General features: G+C 58.0%; 1 protein-coding gene across 4 annotated transcripts in view; it reads right to left on the reverse strand.

Moving 5' to 3' along the window:
• DAB2IP (DAB2 interacting protein) overlaps positions 1-23,177 on the reverse strand; it is a gene marked incomplete at its 5' end in the record, with an annotated part of 172,206 nt that overhangs the window by 25,268 nt on the left and 123,761 nt on the right. Inside the window, one exon of one of the 4 annotated variants that reach the window (XM_084238732.1) lies at positions 10,436-10,566. The exons of 2 other annotated variants lie outside the window; for them this stretch is intronic. In XM_084238732.1, coding sequence (XP_084094858.1) covers positions 10,436-10,566 — 131 coding nt within the window. Of the gene's footprint in view, positions 1-10,425; positions 10,567-23,177 lie in introns of those variants that run through there. One more of the 4 variants, XM_084238731.1, reaches the window with a different exon arrangement.

Here is a 23,177-nt window from a genome sequence, read left to right on the forward strand (position 1 = left end):
CAGGAAGGGGGAGATTCCTGCAAGAGGCTCTTCCTGGAAGAGGAGATGCCACTGAGCACTGCAGGACTGCAGGCTCTGGACTCAGGTCAGACATGCCACCAGGCCTGTCACCGCCAGGCAGGCCCAGGGAGCTGCCCTAGAATGCTCTGCAGGTCCTCGAGCACAGTCAGGGGGAGGAGCTGACCCCCTGGGAATGCTGCTGCAGGATACAAACAGGGCAATCCCCTGCCAGGAACATCCAGCAGAGCCCCGCCCCCCCAACCCCCCCCCCCCAACCCCCCGCCTGGCCCTGCTGGCCTGGGAACCGCTGCTCACACTGGGCCCCAGGGGAAGTCCCCGGAGTCCCAGGGGCAGGGAGGAGAACGCAGCTGCTGGTGGCTCCAGGGCCCTGGGGAGACTGAGTCTGTCCTTAAAAGGCCGGGAGGTTGTCCGTCCTGCCTGGGAAGGCTTCCTGAGAGGACAGGACCTGGCAACCCAGGCTGGGGAAGGGGCAGGCAGATCCCAGCAGTCACCAGAACCAGTGTGGGCCCAGCCCCACTTGCACACTGAGACCTGGGCTGGGAGGGACCTGGCCACCTCCCCTCCCCTCCCCTCCCCTTCCCTGGGGGCCCAGCTTCCCCAACATGCAGAGCTAAACTGGCAAAGGAGGGTCTAACCCTGGCAACCAAGACAGGAGCGCCTCGTGTGCTGTGGCTCCAGCACGACCGAGGCCTGGCTCCTGGCGACCTGGTCCTGGGTCCTACTACAAGCTGACCAAAAGACCGAGCCTGCAGCACCTGGAGTTAACAGCTGCTCACTAAGCACCTACTTTCCAAGGGGCTTCCAAGGCACGTGCTGCAGGGTAAGCACACCAGTGCGCAGCCTTCTGCCAACACCCCTGCACGAAAGCCAGTATCACCCCGTGGGAAGGAGCAGGGGGGCTCTGACGGGTCTGACGTGCCAGCTCCCACAAATGCCCTAGGTAATCCAAAGGCTTAGAGGCATCTGAGGTGTGCTGACATGAGGAGCCTGGCCCAGTCACACGGTCAAGAAGTGAAAGTTGGGGTCCCCTCTGAGGGACAGTCCTGGTACCGACCTCCTGCTTGACCAGGCCTGGAGGCTGGGCATCCGGTCAGCCAGTGCCCGAGGAGGCACAGCCTGGCCAGGGAGACGTGGGTCCACCCTTAGCCTGCATGTGACCTCGGGGACCAGACTTGCTGGGGCCCTGAGCAAATTCCCTCTTCTCTGCTGCTGTTTGCTCACCGGCCAAGTTACTTCAGAGATGCCATAAAACCCCCAACAGGGCCACTCCCTGTAAACTTCGGGGCCGCAGACTAGGCACAACTACCCCTATCCCAACGCCGCCCGTACTGGGTCAGAGTGGGCGTTCACAGCTGCCTGCTGGGGGTGTGGCCACGAGGCTCCGGGGAGCCCAGAGAGGAGAGGTGCTGGCTCTGGGCCCCAGGGCAGGGGGCACTGAATATCTGGACATGCCATCTCCTCCCGGCCTGGGATAAGTCTGCAGCCTAATGGAGTTCTCAAAAAACCATTCAGGAACAGATTTACCACCCTAGGTCTCATTTAGGGGGGGAGGGGTAGATGGCAGGGGCACTCGGAGAGAGAAGAAACAAAAAAACTTTCCATCTAATCCCCCAAGTCATCCTGCAGCCTGAATAATTTCGGGTTTTTAATCAATAGCTGTCAGACTTGTCAAATTACTTTGGGGACCGCAAAGCAGTTTTTAAACATTCATAAACCTCAGTAGAACAGTGAAGTGCCCTGAATTTTAAAAGAAGAGAATCTGAGGAACACTCGTTGAATAGGATTTGGGCAAACTGAAAGTGAGGTGAGGGCGAAGCACCCCTTCTGCTTCTAAGCGCAGCACTCCCAGGCCACTCCCTGCTCCCCAGGAGAAACCACCTGGGTGCCTCTCAGAAAGATTAGGGACAATGACACCCTCAAATCCCAGGCCCCCTTCAGTTTCCCCAAGACTGACCCCAGCCTCATCGATCACATCCTGACACTCAGTCCCAGCACCCAGATGTACTCATGAGGTCCCTCTGCTAAGGCCCTACCCGCCTCCCCCTTCTCGACTTGGACAACCCTCAAGAATGGGTCAAGGCCGAGGTGTTCCCTCCCTGGCAGCTCAGTTTGTGCCAGACTCCTCCTCACACATGGGAGCACCCCCAGGCACCCCCCTGGTCCCACAGACCAGATCACCAAGAGTGGGGCTGGTTTCTGATTGGCTCTCCCCACCCCAAGCCCCGCCTGGGACCATAAATACCTCCAGCAGCTGCCTCAGGGCCTGGAAACTCATGACCCAAGAGTGGAAGGGTAGCCAAATAAGAAAAGGAGCTGGAAACAAGGACTTCAAGTCCCAAAGGAGATTATTTCCCTCCGGCTTCTCAATCCTCCCAGCTTTCCACCTTTAGGAAGCCCTCCTGGCTCAACCGGCCTCTCCACAGAATGGGAGGGCAGGAGCAGGGGCAGCGTCTTCTCTCCTTTCACTTCTCTGCCCAAGATCTGGGACCAGCCAGCCGCATCCTGAGGACTGTCCTTCACCCGTCCCTGGGAACCAGGTTTTGCACCTCAACCAAGGGCCGCCGCTTGTCAACACAGTCCCAGCTCCTGGGCCACGCTGGTTGCTGACTGTGGCAAGGCCTCCTTCCTTAAAAACAAACACGTACACATACAGCTCTGGGACTTTGGTCAAAATAACCTGTATGTCTCAATCAGTAAAAATGGGGATACCATCACCTTTGGTGCTCTGGGGGTACCCTGACTGCAAAGACCTCTGTGCTCAGCCCCAGTTCTGCCTTCCAGGGCACTCCGCCCCTCTGACCCACAGCTCTCAGGAGGGTCCTAGTTCCTCCTGGGCCGTGACACTTCCAAGCTACCTCTCTTGGCCCCAGTGCCTGCGGGCCTCAAAAAGCCTCTCTGCCAATCGACTCCAGAGAACCCGAGGGACTCCTACTTAAGAGCAGGCTCAAGAGTGGAAGCCACAAAAACAGGCACCTCAAGGAGAGATGGACACGTCTGGGAACAAATGCTGACCCCTAGATTCCAGCCACAGTGCCACCGTCTCTTCGATTCCAGCCACCGGCGAGAAGACAGGGGCTTTGTGATCTCAGGGAGACAAGAGGAAGGGGCAGCCCTGGGGTGAAGGGAGAGCAGACTTCAAATTGGCTTCTCCCGCACCTCGAATGGGCTGCTATTACCGCTGCCAGAGCGTGCTGGAGGGTCACCGTGCTAAGGACCCCCAGTCCCCATTATTAAGTCCCTGAGCACCTCCAGTGTGCCAATGCCGAGCCTGAGGGTCTTGGAACTCAGCTCCCCCAATCCTCCAGGCCCACAGAGCTCTGCTTCCAGACTGTAGCTGGCAGGAGACAGCCAGGCGCACACAAGACGAGAGGACGGCTGCGTTCAGGGCCCCAGAAACTCAGAGAAACCACGTCCGAGAAAACCAGGGAGTGGCTGCTCCTCGATACCAAAGCCATAGGTAATTCTAAGTACCTGCCCCCCTCACCACACTCCTGGGGAAGGGTACCAGGCAGGCACTGGCCCCACAATGTGCAGACCCCCCCAGTCACTGCCCCTCACACAGTCCAGCCAACCCAACTGCAGTTAAGCAAACAGGTTCAGAGGCCTTGGGGGCCTACCCAAGGCCAGAGTTCCAAATCCCAACAGGCCAGTGGAGATCCTGAAAACAATGCCCTGTCCATCATCTGCCACCAGCCCCCTGGGATGATAATGAGACCACACACTTCAAACCTATCCCTGCTGTCCTTGCGTATCCCCGTATAGTGTATCTCCATCACACTGGGCTGCCCACTTCTGCTTAGAACACGCCCAGCAACTAAGTACTTTCTCACCCACAACGCCTGGCCTGAAGACACTACTTCCGGGAAGTCTGACAGAACAGCAAACCAGGGGTTTGCCCCTGTGCACCCCACTCCCAAGAACACTGGGAAGTGGAGGCTCGGGGAGGTCCAGCAGCTCGCCCTAGGTCAGTTCATAGGCACCAGGGCAGGGCCAGATTCCTGGCATCTGAGCTCCAGCTCCAAACTCGCCACACTGCCTGTCGATTCCCTGAGCTTTTACCAAACTACGGAAATCTGTGACCCAATGCCCTCTTCCAAGTGACTTAACCCGGTCACTAGAAGCACACTGAGCCCTGCCACTGCTGCTCCTCCGTGACCTGGGCAGGTCGTGTCCCCTGTCTGGAAAGCAGTGAGAAGAACACCTAGGTGACAGCAGCTCCCCAGCAGAGGTGACCCACTGCAGCAGCTCCCCAGCAGAGGTGGTGAATGTGGAGGTGACCAAGGGGCACAGGATCTGGCCTGGAACAAGCTAAACCCCGACTTCTCCCAAGAGCACCACATCACTGAGACCCGGGCCCAAATATTTAAGTTGGCGCCAAACACTCCAGGTCCAGACCAGGCTTCCTGGTCTTCACCATTCCCACCTCCTCCACAGCTGCAGGCCGGTACATCAGGAAACAGACCCAGGCAGGGAGAAGGGGGAAAGAGAGTCCTGTGCCGGGCCAGGTGCAGGCGATCTGGGGCCAAGAGCCCAGTGCAGCCCCACCCAGCCCAGCCCAGCCTTGGGCGACTGGGACCAAAGGCCAAGCTCCTCAGCCCAGAAAACTTTCAGCACTGGTTCTTGGTGAAGCGGCCACAAAGGCCTCCAGTACCCATGGAAGGACTCAGTGGATTTCCCTCTTTTAAAAAACTAAAAGCAGCATCAGCTGCTCTCGGCCTCCTGCCACCGTCCCAAGTGCTTCCACTTCTGGGCTGGCGGCAGATGTCTGCAGGGGGCAGACCTGTGTCTCCCGAACCTCTCCGAGCACCGGGCACTGGTCACTCCGCTCTGAGGATGGGGCAGCGCCCACCCCTCAGTACGTCTCCCTGGGGTCAGGAGGCTGGTCAGCAGCCCTAAGCCTGGCACCTCCCTCCTTCCCAGCCTCCCTCGGTCCAACCTCTGTTCAGGCCACTCACCCGCCCTCAGCACAGCCACCAGGATCGCCAGGCCCCGGAAGCCCTGGGGCCAGGGCAAGACAGCCCGCGGCCGGCTGGTCCCAGTGGGCCCAGCCAGTCCAGCCCCACTCCGGTCCTAGACATACCACTCCAGCCCTGTCCGCTGGGACTAATCAGGCAAGTTAAACAAAGGCTAAGTTCCAACTCTGTAATGTGCTTTTAAAGGGCCAGTGTCCCACTCAGCTGCTGGGAACTTAAAGGCGCAGATCCCTTTTTCCATACAGGAAATGGGACAGTAAAAAAAAAAAAATCCCAAAAGCCAAGATCAAACTGAAGGCCTCTGCCTTCTACAGAAGACTTAAGACAAAATGCATGACAGGAAAATTCTGAATTTCTCCCTCAGGTCCCAAAGCACCCCCCAAACAATGAGGTTACACCTTAGGAGTAATAAGCAGACAAGGCAGCGTTTTTTAAGCAGTATGTACCGGCGAAGCACTCAGCACCCCGGCACGACCGCCCTCGACACAGGTGTGACTGGACCCCCGGCTCACAGATGGGGAAGCCGCGGCAGACGGAGGCTCGCCAGCTCACCCCAGACTTTCACAGGCTGCAAGGTCAGCCTCTGGAGATCAGGCTCCCCCCTCTGAGTTCCAGGCCCCACCTGGTCCACAACCACTAACATTTTGCCTTTGTAGGGAAAAAAGAGGATGAAGAGGAAGATCTGTTTGTGGGGGTACACAACTGCTGGGCTTTCAATCTGAGCCTCAAAAGCCTGTGGGGTCGGTTCTATCCTTTCCCCGTGTTACAGAGGTGAAGACTGGCGATCACGCCCTGACCCAACAGGAAAGGAGACAAGAGAAAGGGGGGTGAAGGGGAGACACAGCAAAAGTGGGGAAGGAGGAGAGAAGGGTGGGGAAGGGGGCCTGTCACCCTCCAGGGCGGAGCATCGGGCACCCAGGCCCCAGTGGGGGGCAGGTGAGAGAGTCGGCCTTCCAAGCCCAGGGTTTAGGCTAGCTGGCCGTGGCCCCTCCCTTGTCCACGGGGATGGAGGAGGCAGGGCTACAGGAATGGGGTTCTCTTGGGGCCCCCAGGGACCCAGGGGGACAGGGCCCTGCCCACCATCTAGAACAGGAGAGGACAGAGGAGAGAGAGGGGGAGACTTGAGCACCTGAGCTGCGGTACCCGAGCTAACATGCTTCCAACATCAGGGTGGGCGGTTTCCTGGCACCTGCAGTGGCCAGGCACGTAGCAGGCATTGTCTGACCATCCTCCAGCAGCAAGGCAAGTCCAAAGCCAGGCAGAGCCCACGGGTCTAATTCTGCAGGGACTGGGTCATGAAGGATTAACTCCTCACATTCTGTTTCTAAGGAGCCTGGCAGTCAAACAAGTTTGAGGCGTGTACCCCAGTGGTTAAGAACGTGGGTTCTAAAGCCAGACTGAGCTCAAATGTGGGCTGCGTCACTTGCACCAACCTGTGTGTTCTTGGATGAGGCCCTCTCTGGGCTTCGCGGGCGCCTCCCCTGCAGAATGGGCAATAATGCTGCTTATCTCTCTCTCACAAGGCCGCTGTGAGGATCAAAGAGTTACAGGCCAGGAGCCAGTTACCTGGCTCCAATAAACCAGGTTGAAGGAGGCTACCCCAGGCAGGTCAGGAGACACACAGCAGCAAATGAACAGTAACCGGGGGAAGTCACTTCTTTCTCTGGGACTCAGTTTCTTTCTGAAAAAGGGGGTGGGGGGCCCAAAAGGGACATTCACTGACCATAAGGCAGGACCAGACTCCAGCAGCTCCCAGAGGTTACCCTCCCTCAGAAGCTAGGTGAGGAGGCCAGAGACTGAGAAAATCCAGGCTGTGGCCAAATCCTCTGAAACCTGGAAACAGCTGCCTCCACCCCACGCCCAGGCTTACTGGGGTGCGTGGCAGGGATGGGAAGCACGGGCACAGGGCCTGTGGGGAGGCATCGGCAAGCCTCATGTCCCCAGGTGGAGCCTTCCCTGGGTCTCAGTCTCCCACTCCCCAGGGAGGGCTGGGCCAGCCCTCCCCAGGTATCTCCGGGATGTCCTGTGCTGAGCTGGCTTTCCTGCGGGGAGTGCTCAGCCTCCGCTCACACCTGCTGCACAAGCACTTCCCAGGAGCCCGGGGCTCCCGTGGCCAAGACTTGACCGAGTTTAGGGCTGCCTCATTCTGTCTCCCTGGATGTGCTGAGGGTGTCAAGAAGCAGAGGAAACCAGTGTCAGGAGGCAGGAGGAGTGTCCCTCAGCCCCTCAGAGAAGGCTCTATTCCCGAGGGCAGTGAGAAAGCCGGTGCCTCGCACCCCAGCACCACCTCCTGAGCGTAGCGTTAATCAGTCAGCAAGGGATGGCCTGATCTGGGGTCTACAGGCCTGGCCTGCAATTCTGGTATGTTACTCAACAACTGCGGAACTTTGGGCAAGTCCTTTCATTTTTCCTGAGCTCCATTTCGTTGTGTGTGATGACAAAATGCAGGTAACAGATGTAAAAACACTGGCTAAGCAGATGCAGGAAAAGTATTTAGCAAAACCACTTGGAAATCCCAGGCTCAAGTATCTGGGTGCTCTCCATTCAACAGCTACTGAGAACCCAGCTGGGGTCCAACAGACCTCAGGGTGTCTCTGACCCTACAGTGACTCCTCCAACCAAGCCAAACACATCCTAAACATTCAAGGTCCTGCCCACCAAAATAACCCGTGACACCCTCAAACTTTCTAGAAGCCAAACACAGAGGAGCCTTCTGGAGCAGAGGTGGTGTAAATGAAGTCTCGCTCTGCTCGGGGAAGGTGGCGAGAGACTAAGTAAATCCAGCCACGCTGTGTTCTTCTTTGGGGCATCTTAGACCCAGAGAGTGTCCGGGCAAGGGACAGACAGGGTCAGCTGACACCACAGTAGCCAGGAGTGAGACACTATAGGGCAAGGAGCCAGCCCTCCAGGGAGGGAGGTGGGGGCTGGCTGGAAGTTCATGTTGGCGGGACCCCCCCAGCCCTCCAGAAGAGAATCTCTGGGCTGCCCAAGGCAGAGGCCCACTGGGCAAACCCAGGCCCGACCCCACACACCACAGTTCCTCGCAGCCCCTCGGCTTTCCAGACTGACCAGGTCCCCCACTCTTCTCTGACACTGTGGTCTCCTCTTCAACACACCTGTCCTGACCCCCAGGGGTTCTCATGGTCTTGGAGTTGCCCAAGCCAACCCAGGTTCCTGTCCTCTCCTGACCCTACAGGGGGCCCGCTAGCTCCCGCCCTGAAGGCCAGGTCCCCCAGCTCTGGTGCTCCTCCTCCCTCACGGGTCACCACACTCCTTTCCCTGCAGCAGCCCGGCCTTCCTCCACGGGCAAGAGTATCTCAGGCTTGGATTTGGGGCCTGCGCCTTTAGGAAATGCTTTCATTCTCTCCTCAGCCTTGCATACCTCCAGTGTTCTCAAGACTCCGAAGTTACTGTCTCCAGTCCGCCTTTCCGCTGAGCTCCAGACTCAGTATCTAAATGCTGGCCTGACATCTCCTCCTCTTGGATGACCCTCAAGTCTGAAGTGTCCAAAGAGGAGCCCCATCGCCATGGCTGCAGCCAGGAGTCTCAAAAGCCAGAAGGTTCCCTTCTCAGGGTGTTCAGAGCCAGCCCATCAGCAAATCCTCTGCTACCTCCTCTGAAATCATACACCTTACTACACCTCCTCACCTGCCTCCCCACCTGCCCCTCCTCCCTACCCCACCAGCAGGAAGACTCTTTAGAAACACTTAACAGATTATTTAATGTCTCGCCTCAAAAGCCTTCAATAAACCCAAACTCCTCCCCAAATGGAACTGAGCCTGCCCCTCAGCGGGCCTGCCCTCTGACCTCACCCAGCAGTCCCCAGCCCCCACTAAAGAAGCCTCAGCTTTCCCGCCTCAGGGACTTTGTACCTGCAGGTCCCTGCACAGCTCTGCTTGTACCTGCTCTCCAAAAGCGTGGCTTCTGGAGTCTCTGGGAACTCAGGCCTTCCCCACTACCTCAGATCCTGCCCAGCCCCACTACTCCCCATGGAAACACTTGGCTTGTTTCCTTCGCAGCATCTTGCTCGCTCAGCCAGCAAATATTAAGTGCAAACTATGTGCCCGCACTATTTTAGGCACTGGGAATCCAGGTGCTGAACAAAGCAGATAAGATCCCTGACTTAAAGTTTCAGAAGCTATGGGAACCTCACCCAATCTGGAATTACTTTGTTTTTCCACTTACTTACGACTATCTCTCCTACCAGAAGGTACGCCGTGTAGCCAAGGGCTATGTCTGCTGTATTTCTGCATCCTAAGGGAATCTGGCATGGTGTAAGAGCTCAGTAAGAATTTAGGAAATGAATATGCAAACACAAGGAACAGAGACTGAAGAAAGGAACCAAACCCAGAAAGAGACAAGAAGTCCAATGCCCAGCCCTCTCTCTCTCCAAAGGCCTCAGGTGGAAGTGGCTCTCACTGCTGGGGGGTCTCAGGAGAGCATGCAGGTTTCTGTACTGCCCAGCCAGTGGCACCTGTCCTCTGGCAGACTAGAGACTCACAGCGGGAACTTGGGTCAACTGCTGGAGAGCAGAGGGGTGGCTGCAGGTCTGTGCAATCAAGGAGGGCTTCCTGAAGAGGTGAAATTTGAACAAGGCCAGTTGCCACCACCCCCCCCCCCCACCGCCAATCAAGGGAGAGGATGGAAACAAATTTGCGTTTTAGGATTCTGATGTTCTTTGTACTACTAATAAAGAAAGAAAAAATCTTGCCCCCCCTCAAAAAAAAAAAAAAAACCTTTACTTTTTATTAGTGTCTAGATCAATACAAGTTTTAGGAGTAAAGCTTCTCTCCTGCAATACCAACCACCAGAGGGACAGGCTGGGATTATTAGATCTGTCTCCATGAGGCAGCCCTACGCCCAATGCTTCACCCTTCCCACCAGTACTGAGAAGCCCAGGCTACGGGCCCAACAGCCCATCAGCCCTCACTGGCTCCACAGTCTGGAACCAAAGTCGCCTCCTCCCAGCCCACCTCACTCACCTGGCCAGTTCCCTAGGCTTGGATCACCCTCCAGGAGCCCAGAACTTTGCCTGAGCCCACAGCCTTGCCTGCGCGGGCCTTCTCAGGCCTGTGCTCCTGGGCTGCTTCTCTCCGCTCCCCTAGGGCAGGACCTGATTCCTAGGAGTCCATCTAGAAACTCCAGCCCCACCTTCACAATTTCTCCCAGGGGTCTGCCACTCAGCCCTGGAGTCCAGTATAGGAACTGAACTTCAAGGAGGAGCCCGAGCAAGCCGGCTGCTGACCACCAAAAACAGTGCACCAACCGGGCCCTAGCCCGATGGTGGTGGGGCCCCAGGGCCCAGCCTCCTTGCAGGAAGTCCCACATCTCCCTAGCCCACACCCACTCCCATAGAAGGCTCACCACGGGGAGGAAGTGACCCCAGAAAACCACACACAGACCTTGATGGCGGGAGGACAGGTGTCCGGACTGACCCAGGCCTGGGTGCTGGGCACCCAGGAGCCAGGTCTGGCTTCTGAGGATGGCCGGGTCGCCACAGAGCAGCTCCTCTAGCCCTACCCAGGATCTTGCCGAGGTTATCACCGAGAAGTCCGAGGCCACAGAAGCCCATTCCCGAGGGTGAAATGCACCCAGGTGCTTCTGGCCAGACCTGAGGGCCTTTCAGGCCTGGCCGGCATCTAGGAGGTGTGCCCAGGCGGGCTTCCCCTTCCCGCAAGGCACATGCTGAATCTGTCTTCCAAACTGAAATTTCGAAAGTGATTTAAAAAAAAAAAAGCGGTGACAACATCTAGAAATTTCCGGGTCCTCCGGGGAACAAGTGGAAAATTACAGTCTTCCATACAGGTAACCACATGGCACCACCTCCAAGTCCAAGAAGTCTAGAAAAAGGACCGAAAACCACTCGCCTCCAGCCACTGGCAAGTTTCCCTCGTGGTCACCTGGAAAGGGCGCAGCCCAGAGCGCAGAGGGGCGAGCGCAGGAAATGGCCCGGCCGAGCCCTGCAGTCCCGCCCCTGGGAGCTGGCTGGGCCAGGCTCGACCGGCCCAGGTCCCGCCTCCGGGCCTTTGCACCAGCCTCCGCGCAGCCTGGGCTCTGGGCAGGGCTGGCTTCTCCACATTCAGGACTGAGATCAAATGTCACCTTCAGGTAGTGGCCTGTCCAGCCCACTCCACCTAAAGGGGCAACTTCCACGCCCCCTCCGGGCTATTACCCGGCTTCGCTCCCCAGACAGCCCTGATCCGAAGCCGCTGTCCGTCTCCGGCCAGGAGAACGTCAAGTCCAGGAGAACAGGCGCCCGTTCACCTGAGGCCGGCACGCCGCCGGCCCGGGCCCCCCAAGTCCGCGCTGCACTGCTGAATGCACAGGTGTGTTTTCCTGCATGGTCTGGGGCAGGCCGGCCAGAGCCAGGGGGCTGAGGGGGCCCAAAGGCGGGGGCGCGCGGGAGCACCCCTCCCCGCAGCGGCTCCGAGCATTCCAGACTCGCCTCGGGCGCCGCCCCGGGCCGCGCCCTCCAGCCCGAGCCCGCCCAGCCCGCGCCTCCCTCCCCGCCCCGCCCCGCGGCGCCCGCGGCGCATTCCGCGGCCAGCTGCCCCCAGCTGCGGCCCTTCCAGCGCCTGCCGGGCCGCACCACCCTGGCTGCGGGTTCTGAGCGGCAGCCCCGAGCCTCTCACGCAGCAAACAAACACCCCCGCCCTCCCACTCCAACATCCGAACCATTCGGACAAAGACGGAGGTCCGGAGAACAGGACCTGCCCGCCAGATCACCCGGGCAGGAGGACCCAAGGGGCTCGGCCCCGACCCGGGCTCTGGACTAGACCGAGACCGCGGACCCGAGACCACGGACCCTCGCTGGGAAGAACACTGGGTTCCCTCCCAGGCAAGGGCCCAGGGTCCAAGCCTCAGGCAGGGGCGGAGGAGTAAGTGCCGGGAGGGAGCAGCCCCAGCTGCTGACCCACAGACAGTGGGGCAGGCTGACCTCTCGGACCCCGGAACCCAAATGCCCACCCGCCCTGGGCCAGGCTTAGCTGGCCCTCACTGCAAGGCAATCCCCCTGGGAAGAGCACAGCAGCCAACCCCAACATTTTTGCCTGGGGTCACTCCCTTTTCCATCCCACTGGGCTCCAGCACAGGCAGGAAATCACACCTCTCCTCCTACCATCACCCAGGGCTGAGCCCACTGAGCAGCGTAACTTTCTGATATAAAGGGACTAAGGAAACACACACACACATGCGTAAATAAGGACAAACAGGCCAGTGGGAGATAGCGACCCCAGGGTCCTGCCTACTCCAGGACTTCCAGATCTAGCGGCCTCACAAGCCACAGTTCAGTCCACGGTGCCTGTTTTGGCTTGTTCCAGCCCCTCAACTAACAGACGAGCTCATGCTAAGAGCAAGCCAGGCTGTCAGCACCTACTGTGTGCAGGCAGGAAGTACTCTGGCTAAGGCACCTGCAGGACTGATGAAGACTCAACTGTGCCCCTCCCCCCAACTCTCAGTATAAGCGGTGACTCACTCCATCTCCCCGTGGTGCCTCCATCTCAGCTCAGCTCTGTTCCACACACAGGTGATCCCAACCACAGGGATCCCGTAACTCCCATGGCCCCGCCCACCCTCCATCTGCTGGGGCATACTCAAGGGTTCCCTTCCAGACAGGGTTCCCCCACAGCTCCATCTGGGTCTATCCAGTGTCCTCATAAAACTTCCCAACAGGGGTGAGTAGAGGCTGGAGTGGCAGAGGGTCACAGGCTCCAGAGCAGCCGAGGTCCTGGTAAGGAGGGAGGGCAATGAATGCATCACAAACACCTCCCAGGTGCAGGCCCCAAGCAGGTTCCCACGTGAGCGCAATCACGGCACCAAACATGTAAGACCAATGAAGAAACAAGTACCGAGGAGCTCAGTCACCTGCACAAGCTGATCCAACTGTAAGGCTGAGGCTGGGGCAGAGATGGGGGGGGGGGTACTCGAAACTACTGCCACCTGCATCCCAGAAGCCGGCTCTGCCCGGTTTTGCACAGGCCCTGATAAGCGGCATTGAAAGAACCAGTTCCAAGAGAAAAAACGCTTTTGAAAAGCAACTTCGACTGTGCATTCTCCACCTCCCTCCAAGGCCAGACCCCGCCCAATAAAAGCTTGCCCTTATTCTCCAACAGGCAACCTCTCTGACAACCCCACCCCTGCTCCCCACCACCCTGCCCTGGGCCAGAGAACCTCACCCTGGAGCGCAATAAATTTCCTGCCTGTGAGAAACTAGCCTGGCTTTCCTTTAATTACCATGCCAACTACATCTGAAAGTGGGTGTGCCTCACCCCAGACAACCTTCTACACCTATTGCTTGTCCCCTTTTATCTCCCTTCTCAGGTCTAATGTGTCTTCCCCCTGGAAGCCTTCCCAGATTACCCCAAGCCTCCATTTGTTCTATGCACTTCCAATACTTTGCAATAACAAAATAGGCCCCTGTGGCAGGGTGTCAAGCTCTGCATGAGCGCTAAGAAGAAATAAGCCTGTATCCGGGGGCCAGGCTTATTGGGATGTGCATCCCAAGTTGGTCTCCCACACCCATCAGTTGTCTGACCTTGAAGAAGTGGCTCCCTACATGCCCTTCTAGCCTCAGCTCAGAGGACTGCGTAAGAAGCTCCTTTCAGAGCATCTTGACTAATAAGCAAAAGCACAGCGTAAGTACACAGTGCCCATCCCCGGCCACGGTTAGCAGGGGGAACTTCAGAGGTGCCCTGAGCCAGGCACTCCTGGTTCCAGCAACCCCACCTCCATGGCACACTCTTGCCTTGACAGGCATCCCGACCAGCCACAGGTGCTGCTCTCCTCTTCCTCCCGGTACAGGTGCTTTCCAAACCCCACCCCTTTGTTCCCACAGATCTCCCCTTCATCCCTATTCCCAATTCTCATCCGCCTTCAGGGCAGCCTTTCCCAGTATCCCCGGGCACAGGAACAAGCAGATCTCTGCCTCTGTCTCCCTAAATCCCTGGCAGCCTGCCTCCCCCTCTCCTAGGTCCTGCTGGCCCTGGCAGGCCCTGCTCAGGTCTGCTTATCTCTGGTTCTTGGGGACTCACTAAGCATGTGGTGGACATAACACCCTGTGGGTCAGTCTTCTCCCATAGTTCAGAGCCAGATGTCTCAGCATCTTTCAGATCTAAAGGCGCCTCCTCAATTGGGCTGGGCTCTCTGGACCCCATTCTCTTCAAGGAACTTCCTATTTCCTGGGGTGCAGAAGAGCCAGCCTGTGACTGTCAAGTAACACTTCCAGGCCAGGCATGTACACCCCTAGGGAGAGATGCCCCCACCCCAGGAGGGAAGGCCTTCCGGTGACCACACTCCCCCCTTTCTGGGGCTGAGTGGAGGACAGAGGCCCTTCTGGCCTGCTTAGACGGCCTGAGCTGGAAGAGGCTTCAGGAACCCAACTCCTGGGGGTGTGCAGAGAGGTGTGCCTGAGAGGGGTGTCTGCAGGAGTCAGCCCCAGGCCTGGCTGTTTGTGGACAGGGCTTTTGCAGAGACAACCGCTGCACCCAGCAGACCTGGTGTGAGGTTTAAGGCCAACTTGGGGTAGCAGTTTCGACACATCCCCGCTGTTCCTATATGTGAGAACATCTATGCTTGTGTGGTTTTACCATCACCAACAGACAACAAAGGTGTCCTGGCGCCTGCTATGTGCCAGGCCCAGCGCTAGGTATTTTATACACGGTAGCGCCCGCAGTCCTCCCAAGGTCACGCAGCCTGTTACTAGTGGGAGCTGGGATCCAACAATCTGGCTCCAGCCTGTCTTTCTGGTCGGAGCTGCCAGTGCTCACCATTCCAGAGCCTGATTGCTGTTCCCACCCTCTCGCTCCCCACTCACCTTGTTTTGCCACACGTGGGGAGTTAAAGCACATTGTCAGTCCACAGCCTCCAACGTCCATCCTCGTTCCTCTATACCTGCTCCATATGCCACAGATGGACCCCCTCACTCCCATGAGGCCAGCCAGGCCCCTGCCCCTCTGGTTACCGCCCTGTCCCCCACCAGCCTGGCTGACAATGGACTATACTATCATGGCAATGACTTCAGCCGGCAGAGAACCCCGGGACCTCCTCCCCCACAGCTATGTTGACACATGTTCACTCAAAAAATGTAATGTTTCCATCAAAGCATTTAAGGGAGTGAATTCCCACCTGCGTGATGCCTCCTGTCAAAGACAGAGTACATTTACTCGGACAAGCTGTGAGACACAGCCAATATTCACCCCGGGTGTCAAGCGCTGGGTGCCAGCGGGCATGGTGTTCCAGGACTGGATGCCATCATGGGCCGAGGTCTCTGAGCCTGCGATGCCAGGCCCCCACCCTCACCCCAGACCCTGCCCCCAGAGGCCAGTTCTACTCTCCAGGACCCAGCTCTGTGTCCTGATTAGGTTACCTGCTGCCTGGTCCCCAAGTCATGTCCCCACCTCATCAGAGCGGCCCCTGTCTTCACAGCAGGCACCGCGGATGGCTGCCTCGGCTGATGCCTGAGTTCACGCTCCCCAAGGTCACCATCTGCCTAAAAGGTCAAGGAATTCAAATCTCCCTGAGCTGTCCCCTTACCCACCCCACCCCTGACCAAGAGCAATGCTGGGGATGCGGTGGGGGTTCCCAGGCTGCCAGAAGAGGAGGCAGTGACAGGCACTGTGACATGCTAGGTGGTCAGCAGTGGCTGGGGAGGCCATAACTCAACCAACCCTGCCCCACCACAGGGCACCTGCAGGCAACTGTGAGGCTTGGGCAGCCCAGTGTCAGGAATCCCTCGCAGCAGAGAAGCGGAGTAGAAGAGGGGAGCCCTCGGGCCCACCACTCTGTCCCCACTTCTCCATGTAAGCAGACAGCAAATCTGTGACAAGATGGCACTAAGCACCCCTCCCCGGAGGCCCCAGAGCTCTGCTCTTAGATGTTCCCTGCTTCTAGCACATGAGAAGGAAGCGGCTGACTCCTTTTCCTCAAATGTGCCACGAGTCTGCTGCAGGCATCCTGTACAGCGCTGTTCTCTGAAACTACCAGCCTCCTCTCCACGACACGTGTCAATGAAGGCAGCACTGTGCCCATTTTACAGATGGGAAGACAGGCCACAGGCCCAAGGTACAGCATCCAGTCCTGGCCACACAGCTAGAAGGAAGTGACATGAAATACAAGCAGGTGGACAAGACACCCAGTCTGAGCCCTGAGGAAGAAGCAGGACCAGTAGAGGGGGCCACACACAGACCCCATGCCAGACAAAACACATTTAGCAAACTGTGGGCCCGAAGGGAGCTGCCAAAATAATGAGCACCAGGCCTGGCCCAACACAGCACCTGTAATAACCTCAGGAACTTGTGTGGTTGGGTGCATGGAACAGAGGAATGCATGGAAAGGAAGGTGTCCCAGCACATCCTCCTGAGAGCCGGGTCCCCCACCCAGCTCAGTGCCCAGCACATAGAGGGTCAGCCCAAGGCAAGTCTCAGCACACAGCGGCACGTTTATGTCACATTAGCCTGGTCTGACACACCGGAGGGGGCTGTGTTCTCTCACAGAGCCCTAGAGGAGGAGGCAGAATGCAGAGAGGTCAGGTCCAGAGCAGTAGGTCCCAGTTGCCAAGCCCACCTCTCCAGCAGACACTTAGTTGCTCTGGGCCTGCAGAAGCCTGGCTGCCAGGCCACTCCCACTGCAGGTTGCCTTTGGATGTGAAGCGCCCGACACCTGCAGCCGGGAAGGAGGAGCTGGCCACGGGGCCCTGCTCCCGCAGCCTGTTGGGTGAATGAGCAGTGGAGACACCTTCCTCCTGAGCCCAGCTTGCCAAGGAACAGCCCCTGATAGGAGTTGTAATTGGTGAGCCTGGCGGCACAGGGCCCAGCAACACACCCGGTGGGTGACGGAGCTGCAGGAAACAGCTGAGCACAGCAAATATAGCCGCTGACCCAATTCAGTTCCGTTCTGTCTTCAAGAAAATAACTGAGTTTAAATGAATAGGTTTCCCATGTCCCCTCCGGCCTCGGGGAGGGCGGGAAGGGAGAGGGAGAGACAGGGACAGCGCGCCAGGCTCACTGTTGGTTATTTTTGAGTCATTAGGTCTGGGAACGGTTTTCTTCTTTCCTTGGTGGCTAGTGGGGGTGAGGCATGGCCGGGAGGCAGCGAGGTGGATGGTGAGGATGGAGGTGTACGTCCTGGCCTCCCCAACAGCTCCGTGGATAGGCTCCTCGTCTACAGAGCACCCCCCACACCCCCGCCCAGCTCGCTGCGAAGAGCTGACGTAGGTCAAGTGAACTGGAAGACCCTCCGGGGAGTGAAGGAGTCTAGGGGGACCACAGAGGCCAACACTTCGCCCCACAGGACTACAGGCCCAGTGTTGCTACATCTGCTTTTTCACGAAAAGGCAGAAATCCAGATTTTTAAAGTGCATGCTCAAGGGACGTTTAAATACCAGTAACTGATCTTTTAAAAACACTTTTCCACCCTCTCAGACCAAGGGAAAGCTGCCAGTGGGTGACGCGCGGTCACCAGCCCCCACCTCAGTGATAGCGCATGGGCAGCTGTGTCCCGCACCTGCTCGCCGCCCTACTGTCCAGCCAGGGCCGGGCTGGAACAGGACAGGCAGGCACGCCGCCCTGGAAAGGGTCAAGGAGGGGCTGCTCCCCTCTCCTGTGGGGAGGTGGATGGATATCCTGGGACTGGTTTTACCCTACTCGGGGGCCCTGGGCTCATCTCCCGTCCTCAACTCTCTGTTAGGTTCTGTTTCCTCTTAGACAAAAAGGGGGTTTCTGAGAGGACCAAATAAGAAAGAGAAAGTTTCAAGATAGAAAGTGAGCATGTGTCAAGTCTCCCCAAAGAAGTAGTGCCACAGAGGGGAAAGAGGTGAGAGGCAGCTGGGTGCGGGGTTTGGGTGTTCCGCCCAGCTGCCAGCTCTTGGCTGTGCGAGCCCCGGGAAGTCACCTAACCTCTCTGTACCTCAGTCTTCTCAGTACACAGGAGATAAGACAGTTTGGGATGCGGAGCTGTTGTGAAGTTGTGAAGATTGAATGAGATGATCGTCAAATGCCTGGCAGGATGCTTGGCACTTAGCAAGGGATCAAAAAATTATAGGTATTGTTATTGTTATCTTTAGTGAAAAGCCTGCCAGAGAATTCTGACTGGGTGATTACAATAATGTAGCACAACTAGGCAAACTTGTTGTTACAGAGGAGGCCACCTATAATTAGCACCATCATTACGTATGCAAATGGTGCAGCTTAGATGCTGGTGAAGGGTGTTCTTTGAAGTGTATTGAAATAACCTCTCTCCCCTGGCTGTCCGCCCTCCCCAAATCTTGTTTACATTATTAATTTCATTAGCAAACATTTTCTTCAAAAAGCAAGATAGGATCCAAACTAGCACAGATTTGGATGGAGGAGGTTTGCAACCAGCAGTGGTGTCCCCGCCCCTTGTTTGGGGGGGAGCCCAACCTGGGCTCCAGGGGAGGGCTGCAGGCTGCAGGGCTAGCCCCCAGCCTTTCCCCAAGAGGTCAGGCTGGAGGCCTCTACGACCAGCTCCCCTCTGAGGCACAGGGCTGGAAAAGGAGAGGGTGTTCTTGGCACAGAGCAGCTGCTGATTTGGGAGATGAGGTTCACAGGGTGTTCCCTGGGAGCCAGGGCCTATCAGCAGCATAGCGGAAGGACCCATTTCACCTCTGAGAAAACCCAGGTGCAGAGAGATTTAAGCAAGTAGTTTGCCCGAAGTCCCATAAACACTAAGTAGTGGGACAGGATTCAAACTCGGATCAGCCCACCACCTTGGAGCCTGCTCTTCTGCAACTGGCCTCTAGCACAGGCCTCTCCCTGGTGAGGACAGCAAAGTCGGTAATCCAGAACTGAGCACAGGCCTTCAAATGGGGGCGCTCACCACAGTTGGACCTGAGTTCTGAGCAGGAGACACTTCAGCCTTGCCTGAGGCTCAGAGGGCACCATAGGCAGCAGCGCGGGACCGGGCCCCAGCGGGACCGGGCCCCAGCTCGCTGCTCCAGCACTTAGGTCTTTAAACACAAGCCGAGGCGACAGCCTTCCTCCCCCTTGGGAGCCAGGTCGGCCTCTTAACCACACCTGTATCCCCTGGGCTCAGCACAAACACAAGCAGACAAAGGATGCTCAGGAAACGTGCTGAGCTGCGTTCTTCTGACCAAAACTGACAAGACTGACCGGCTGGGGGAGTGAGGGCAGGCAAAGGAGGGCGGGCAGGGGCCCAGGGTCAAGGGAGAAGGCAGACCATCCTCTGAGGGAGACCTGCGCCATCCTGGGTTTGGGAAGGGCCCCCCTTTCAAAGCTTTTTCCCGCCGGCGGCGTGCAGGAGAGGCAGGCAGCTAGTTGACTCTGTTTTGGAAAAAATGAACTTAACAGTTGGTTCCCCATCGGCCTCCCGAGGCCAGGACCAGCATTCCTTTCCCACTCACTCCTGGGCGCCGGTGCACGGGGCTGGGGGGGAGTGACTTGCCTGAAGACACAATGGTGAAGACCAGAACCCAGACGTCTTTGCCCTTCACTCCGGCTCTCCCAGCACCCTCCTGCTCCCCACCCCAGGGTCTTGAAAACCTGAGGAGCCTTGGTGGTGAAGATAAAGGCCCTGACCCTTGCCCCGACCCCCATGGCCTCCTTGGCCACAGCTAAGCAGACTGGGCAGCTCCTACGTGTGGACACTCAGCTAAGCCTTTAAGAACAAGGAACTCGCCCAGATATCTGGGGAAAAGGTATAATTAGCATCCCCATCGACAGATATGGAAAGCAAAGCCCGGACAGATTAAGCTGGGTGCTCAAGGCCGCAGAGAGGGCACATGGTGGAGCTGGGAGGCGCGGTCGGACTCTGGGGCCTGAACCGCAAATGGTTCTGCTCCGAAGTAGGGCCCAGGAGCCCCAGATGGGCAGTCAGTAGGGGTGAGGAGTGTCCTGCACAAGGGCGTGACGCAACGTGTTGTCCCTCACGACACTGTATCCTGCCAGGGCTCTGCGCGGCCCCTCCCTGTCCCGGAGTTGCACAAGCCTAGCCAAGAGGCCTGAATGCCTGGTCCCTGCCACCACCTCCACCCCTTTCCACCAGCATTCCAGGGACAGGGACTGAGGCTCAGAGAATGGGGGAGGGGACAGGGAAGAAGGTTCGTCCCCTACAGCCATGAAGGGGAAAACAGGATGGAGGCCTCAATAGCCAGCTTCTTCCTCTACATCCCAGACACCCACCCTCATCACAGGAGCTGCTTCCAAAGCCACCCATCTAAGCTGGCCTGTTCCCACTCCCAGTCACCTTCAGGATTAGGCACAACCCCTGCCTGCCCCCCCATCAGCCACACCCCAGGCCCAATGGCCCTCCCCTTGTCCCCAGCAAAACCTCCACCAGCCTCACCTTCACCCCGTGGCCCAACTACTAACTCTGAGGAGCCTGACCTGAGGCCCAGCAGCCAGTCCCGGTGTGACTGCCACTGTCCACCACACAGTGTGTGAGCTGGCTGGCATCTGCCACCCCGGGCTCTCGAGGGTCAGTGAGGCCAGATCTAAGGGTGACCGTTGGGAGGGGGAGTCTCTAGGAGGTAAACCTGACCATAAGCTCCAGCCTGGGTCGGGCTAGGACCCGCCAGCTGGCCCTCCCCACATAGCTCGTTAGGGGAACGTGGATGGTGCCAGGCCCAATCTTTCCATGGGCGCCTGATAATGGCTGTGTCGAGAATCACAGGAGATGAAGTCATCGCTCCCAGAAATAGGCTGATTAGGAAGACGTGACGGCAACGCCAAAGGCAAGGCTGGACACTCTCTCACCATGTGTTTCTCCTCCCTGGGAAGCCAGGCCTGGCCTATGCTCCTCTGGGAAGCAGACAGTGCCAGGAATCAGAGCCAGCACAAGACACGTGCTCTCTGGGAGCACAGGGTGATACCCAAGGGCGCTCTCCCCAGGGCCTCCCTCGCAGAAGCTCCCTGTTCTGACCCTGACTGCAGTCCTCAGACTGGGAGTTTCTCCGCTCACTCCCTCCTTGGCCCCACCCCTTGCTCTTCCCAAAGCATAACCCAACCTTTCCTTCAGGCCCCCTCACATCCCTGTTCTTCCCTGGAGGGCAGGCCTGTCTGGGTTGTGGGGAGGTGGCCGCTTCTGCTGGCTGAGACAGGGCTCTGGGGCTCCTGACACCAGGCTCCACACAAGCTATCTGGCTGTAGCTGCGCGATCATGAACTAGTCAGTCCAGCTCTCTGAGCTTACCTTCCTCATCTGTAAAGTGCAGATAGCATTGCGCCTCCCTCCTGGGGTAAGAGAGAATGGAATGTTTATCAGTTCATTCACCTACTGTTCTAGGGGCTGCAGACGCCTTGGGGAACAACAAGGCATCAATGTCCCACCCTTGGGGCCGAAGGTCTAGGGCAAGGAGTGCACAGGTAGGTGTAGACTAACAACGGTGCCAGGAGGCCATGCAGAGGACCAGCAGCATGGGGGCAGGAGGCTGTGTTTGCTGGAGGAGTTGGCGGAAGAGGGCGCAGGTCACAGACATGACCCCGGCAGAGTGGCTCAGGAGGAGGCAACAAGAAGCCAAAGACCCCGGGCTGGGGCACAGGCAGGCGGGACGGGGACAGCTGGGGGAGGAAATCACTAAGGTAGGCAGGAGCCCAGGGTTCAGTCCGAAGGGGTGACAGGCCACAGGTGGTTCAGTGTTTCATGCTCGCTGGTGAAGAATGGAGGAACAGGGAGCAGAGTTGGCGGGAGAACAGCCTGGGGGTGGCTGCAGGGCCGGGGTGGACGTGAGGGTGGCTGGGACTCTGGCAGTGGTGGCCATACACGAAGCACCCAGCAGAGCACCCAGCACAAAGCAAATCCTTGACATTCGTTCTTACCCCTATCACTGTCCCCATCACCAACTTCCTTATCTCTCCCGACACTGGCCAAGGGCGCCACTCAGCCCAAAGCTGAGATGCGGTCAAGCCGACCTCAGGAGAGCCCTGGGAGGACGAGGACCAAGTATCTTGCTGGAGACCTGCTGAGCAGGGGCAGCAGGGCGTGCACACTGCCCAGACACAGGCTCCAGCCTCTGTGCCCCCTCCCATGCATCCCTGGGCCCAGTCCGCACAGGCCTGCACCAGGAACCTTACAACCACACAACACAACAGTAGCGGTGTCTGCACCTCACAGATTCCCAAGGCCTTTCCCACCCAGTTTCTGGCTCCCTGAGAGGCATGATGACAAACTAGGGCTGAGCAGAGCACCTTCCAGTCTCAGTATATTGGAACACCTCTTCTAGAATCTTCTCCCCACCCAGGCAAACTGCTCTTGGGGCCTGGCATCCCCAGCCCCCAACGCTTCCTTAGGGCCTGGTCAGGGTCACTGTGGGCTGCCCAGAAGGAGCTGCCTGAGTGAGAGACCAGGATGGGGCAGTCTCATCGAGGCTGCATGCTCCTGACCCCCAGGCCAAGAGCTCCGTGGAACAGGCAGGCTTCACAGCTGATTCCTGCCCCTCAGGGCAGGGCACAGGTGAGCAAAACCAGAAATAAAGCAATTTCAAGGCCCCTTAGGGGTGCCATGTCTGCAGGAGAAACTCTGAAACAGCCCCTCGCCTTTTCCCTCCCCGACCAGGGGACCCCCAGGAGAGCCAGCCCTCCCCCAGAGCTGGGAGGGCAGGGTCTGCAGCAAATGCCCCTCCCCACTAAGGGATCTGGGTCAGAAGGCCAATCTCCCTCTCCCCAGGGAAGATGAGCTAGACACCAGCACACTGTCGGCACAGGCCCGGGCAACTCCTTAAACACAGAGGAGTTTAAAGCAACAAGTGAAACTTCTTCCACATCAGCCCAAACCACTGACTGTGGCTGGGAGCTTTTTCTGCATGGCTGGAATCTGATGCTCTGAGCTTGTATTTTTAGGTACCTTGATTTTAAAAAGACTTAAAAGGAAGCCTAAGTGAAGGAGAGGGCGTTGTGAGGAATTTGGCCCGCGCTGGCACCTGTTCCTGCTGTGACCCCGCGAGCTCCGGAAGGTAAGGGCCTGCCTTACATTCTATCCTCCTGCCCAGGTTCACCTCACCCCGGCCAGCTGCCGCCACCACCCTGCACGCCAACAACAGCGCACGGGTGGGAGGAGGCAGGGCATATGGGAAGGCAGAATCCCCACACCAATTCCCTGACCCCCACCCCCACTGCAGAGATACGGGGGCTGGGCCCCACTGCCTGTCCCTGCATCTGTCCACGCCACAGCCCCTGGCCACCCTGGGCTTACATGTGCCTGTGTGTCTCGGGGCCCA

This window comes from Talpa europaea (assembly GCF_964194135.1).
Source record: "Talpa europaea genome assembly, chromosome: 7".
Classification (NCBI taxonomy): Eukaryota; Metazoa; Chordata; class Mammalia; order Eulipotyphla; family Talpidae; genus Talpa; species Talpa europaea.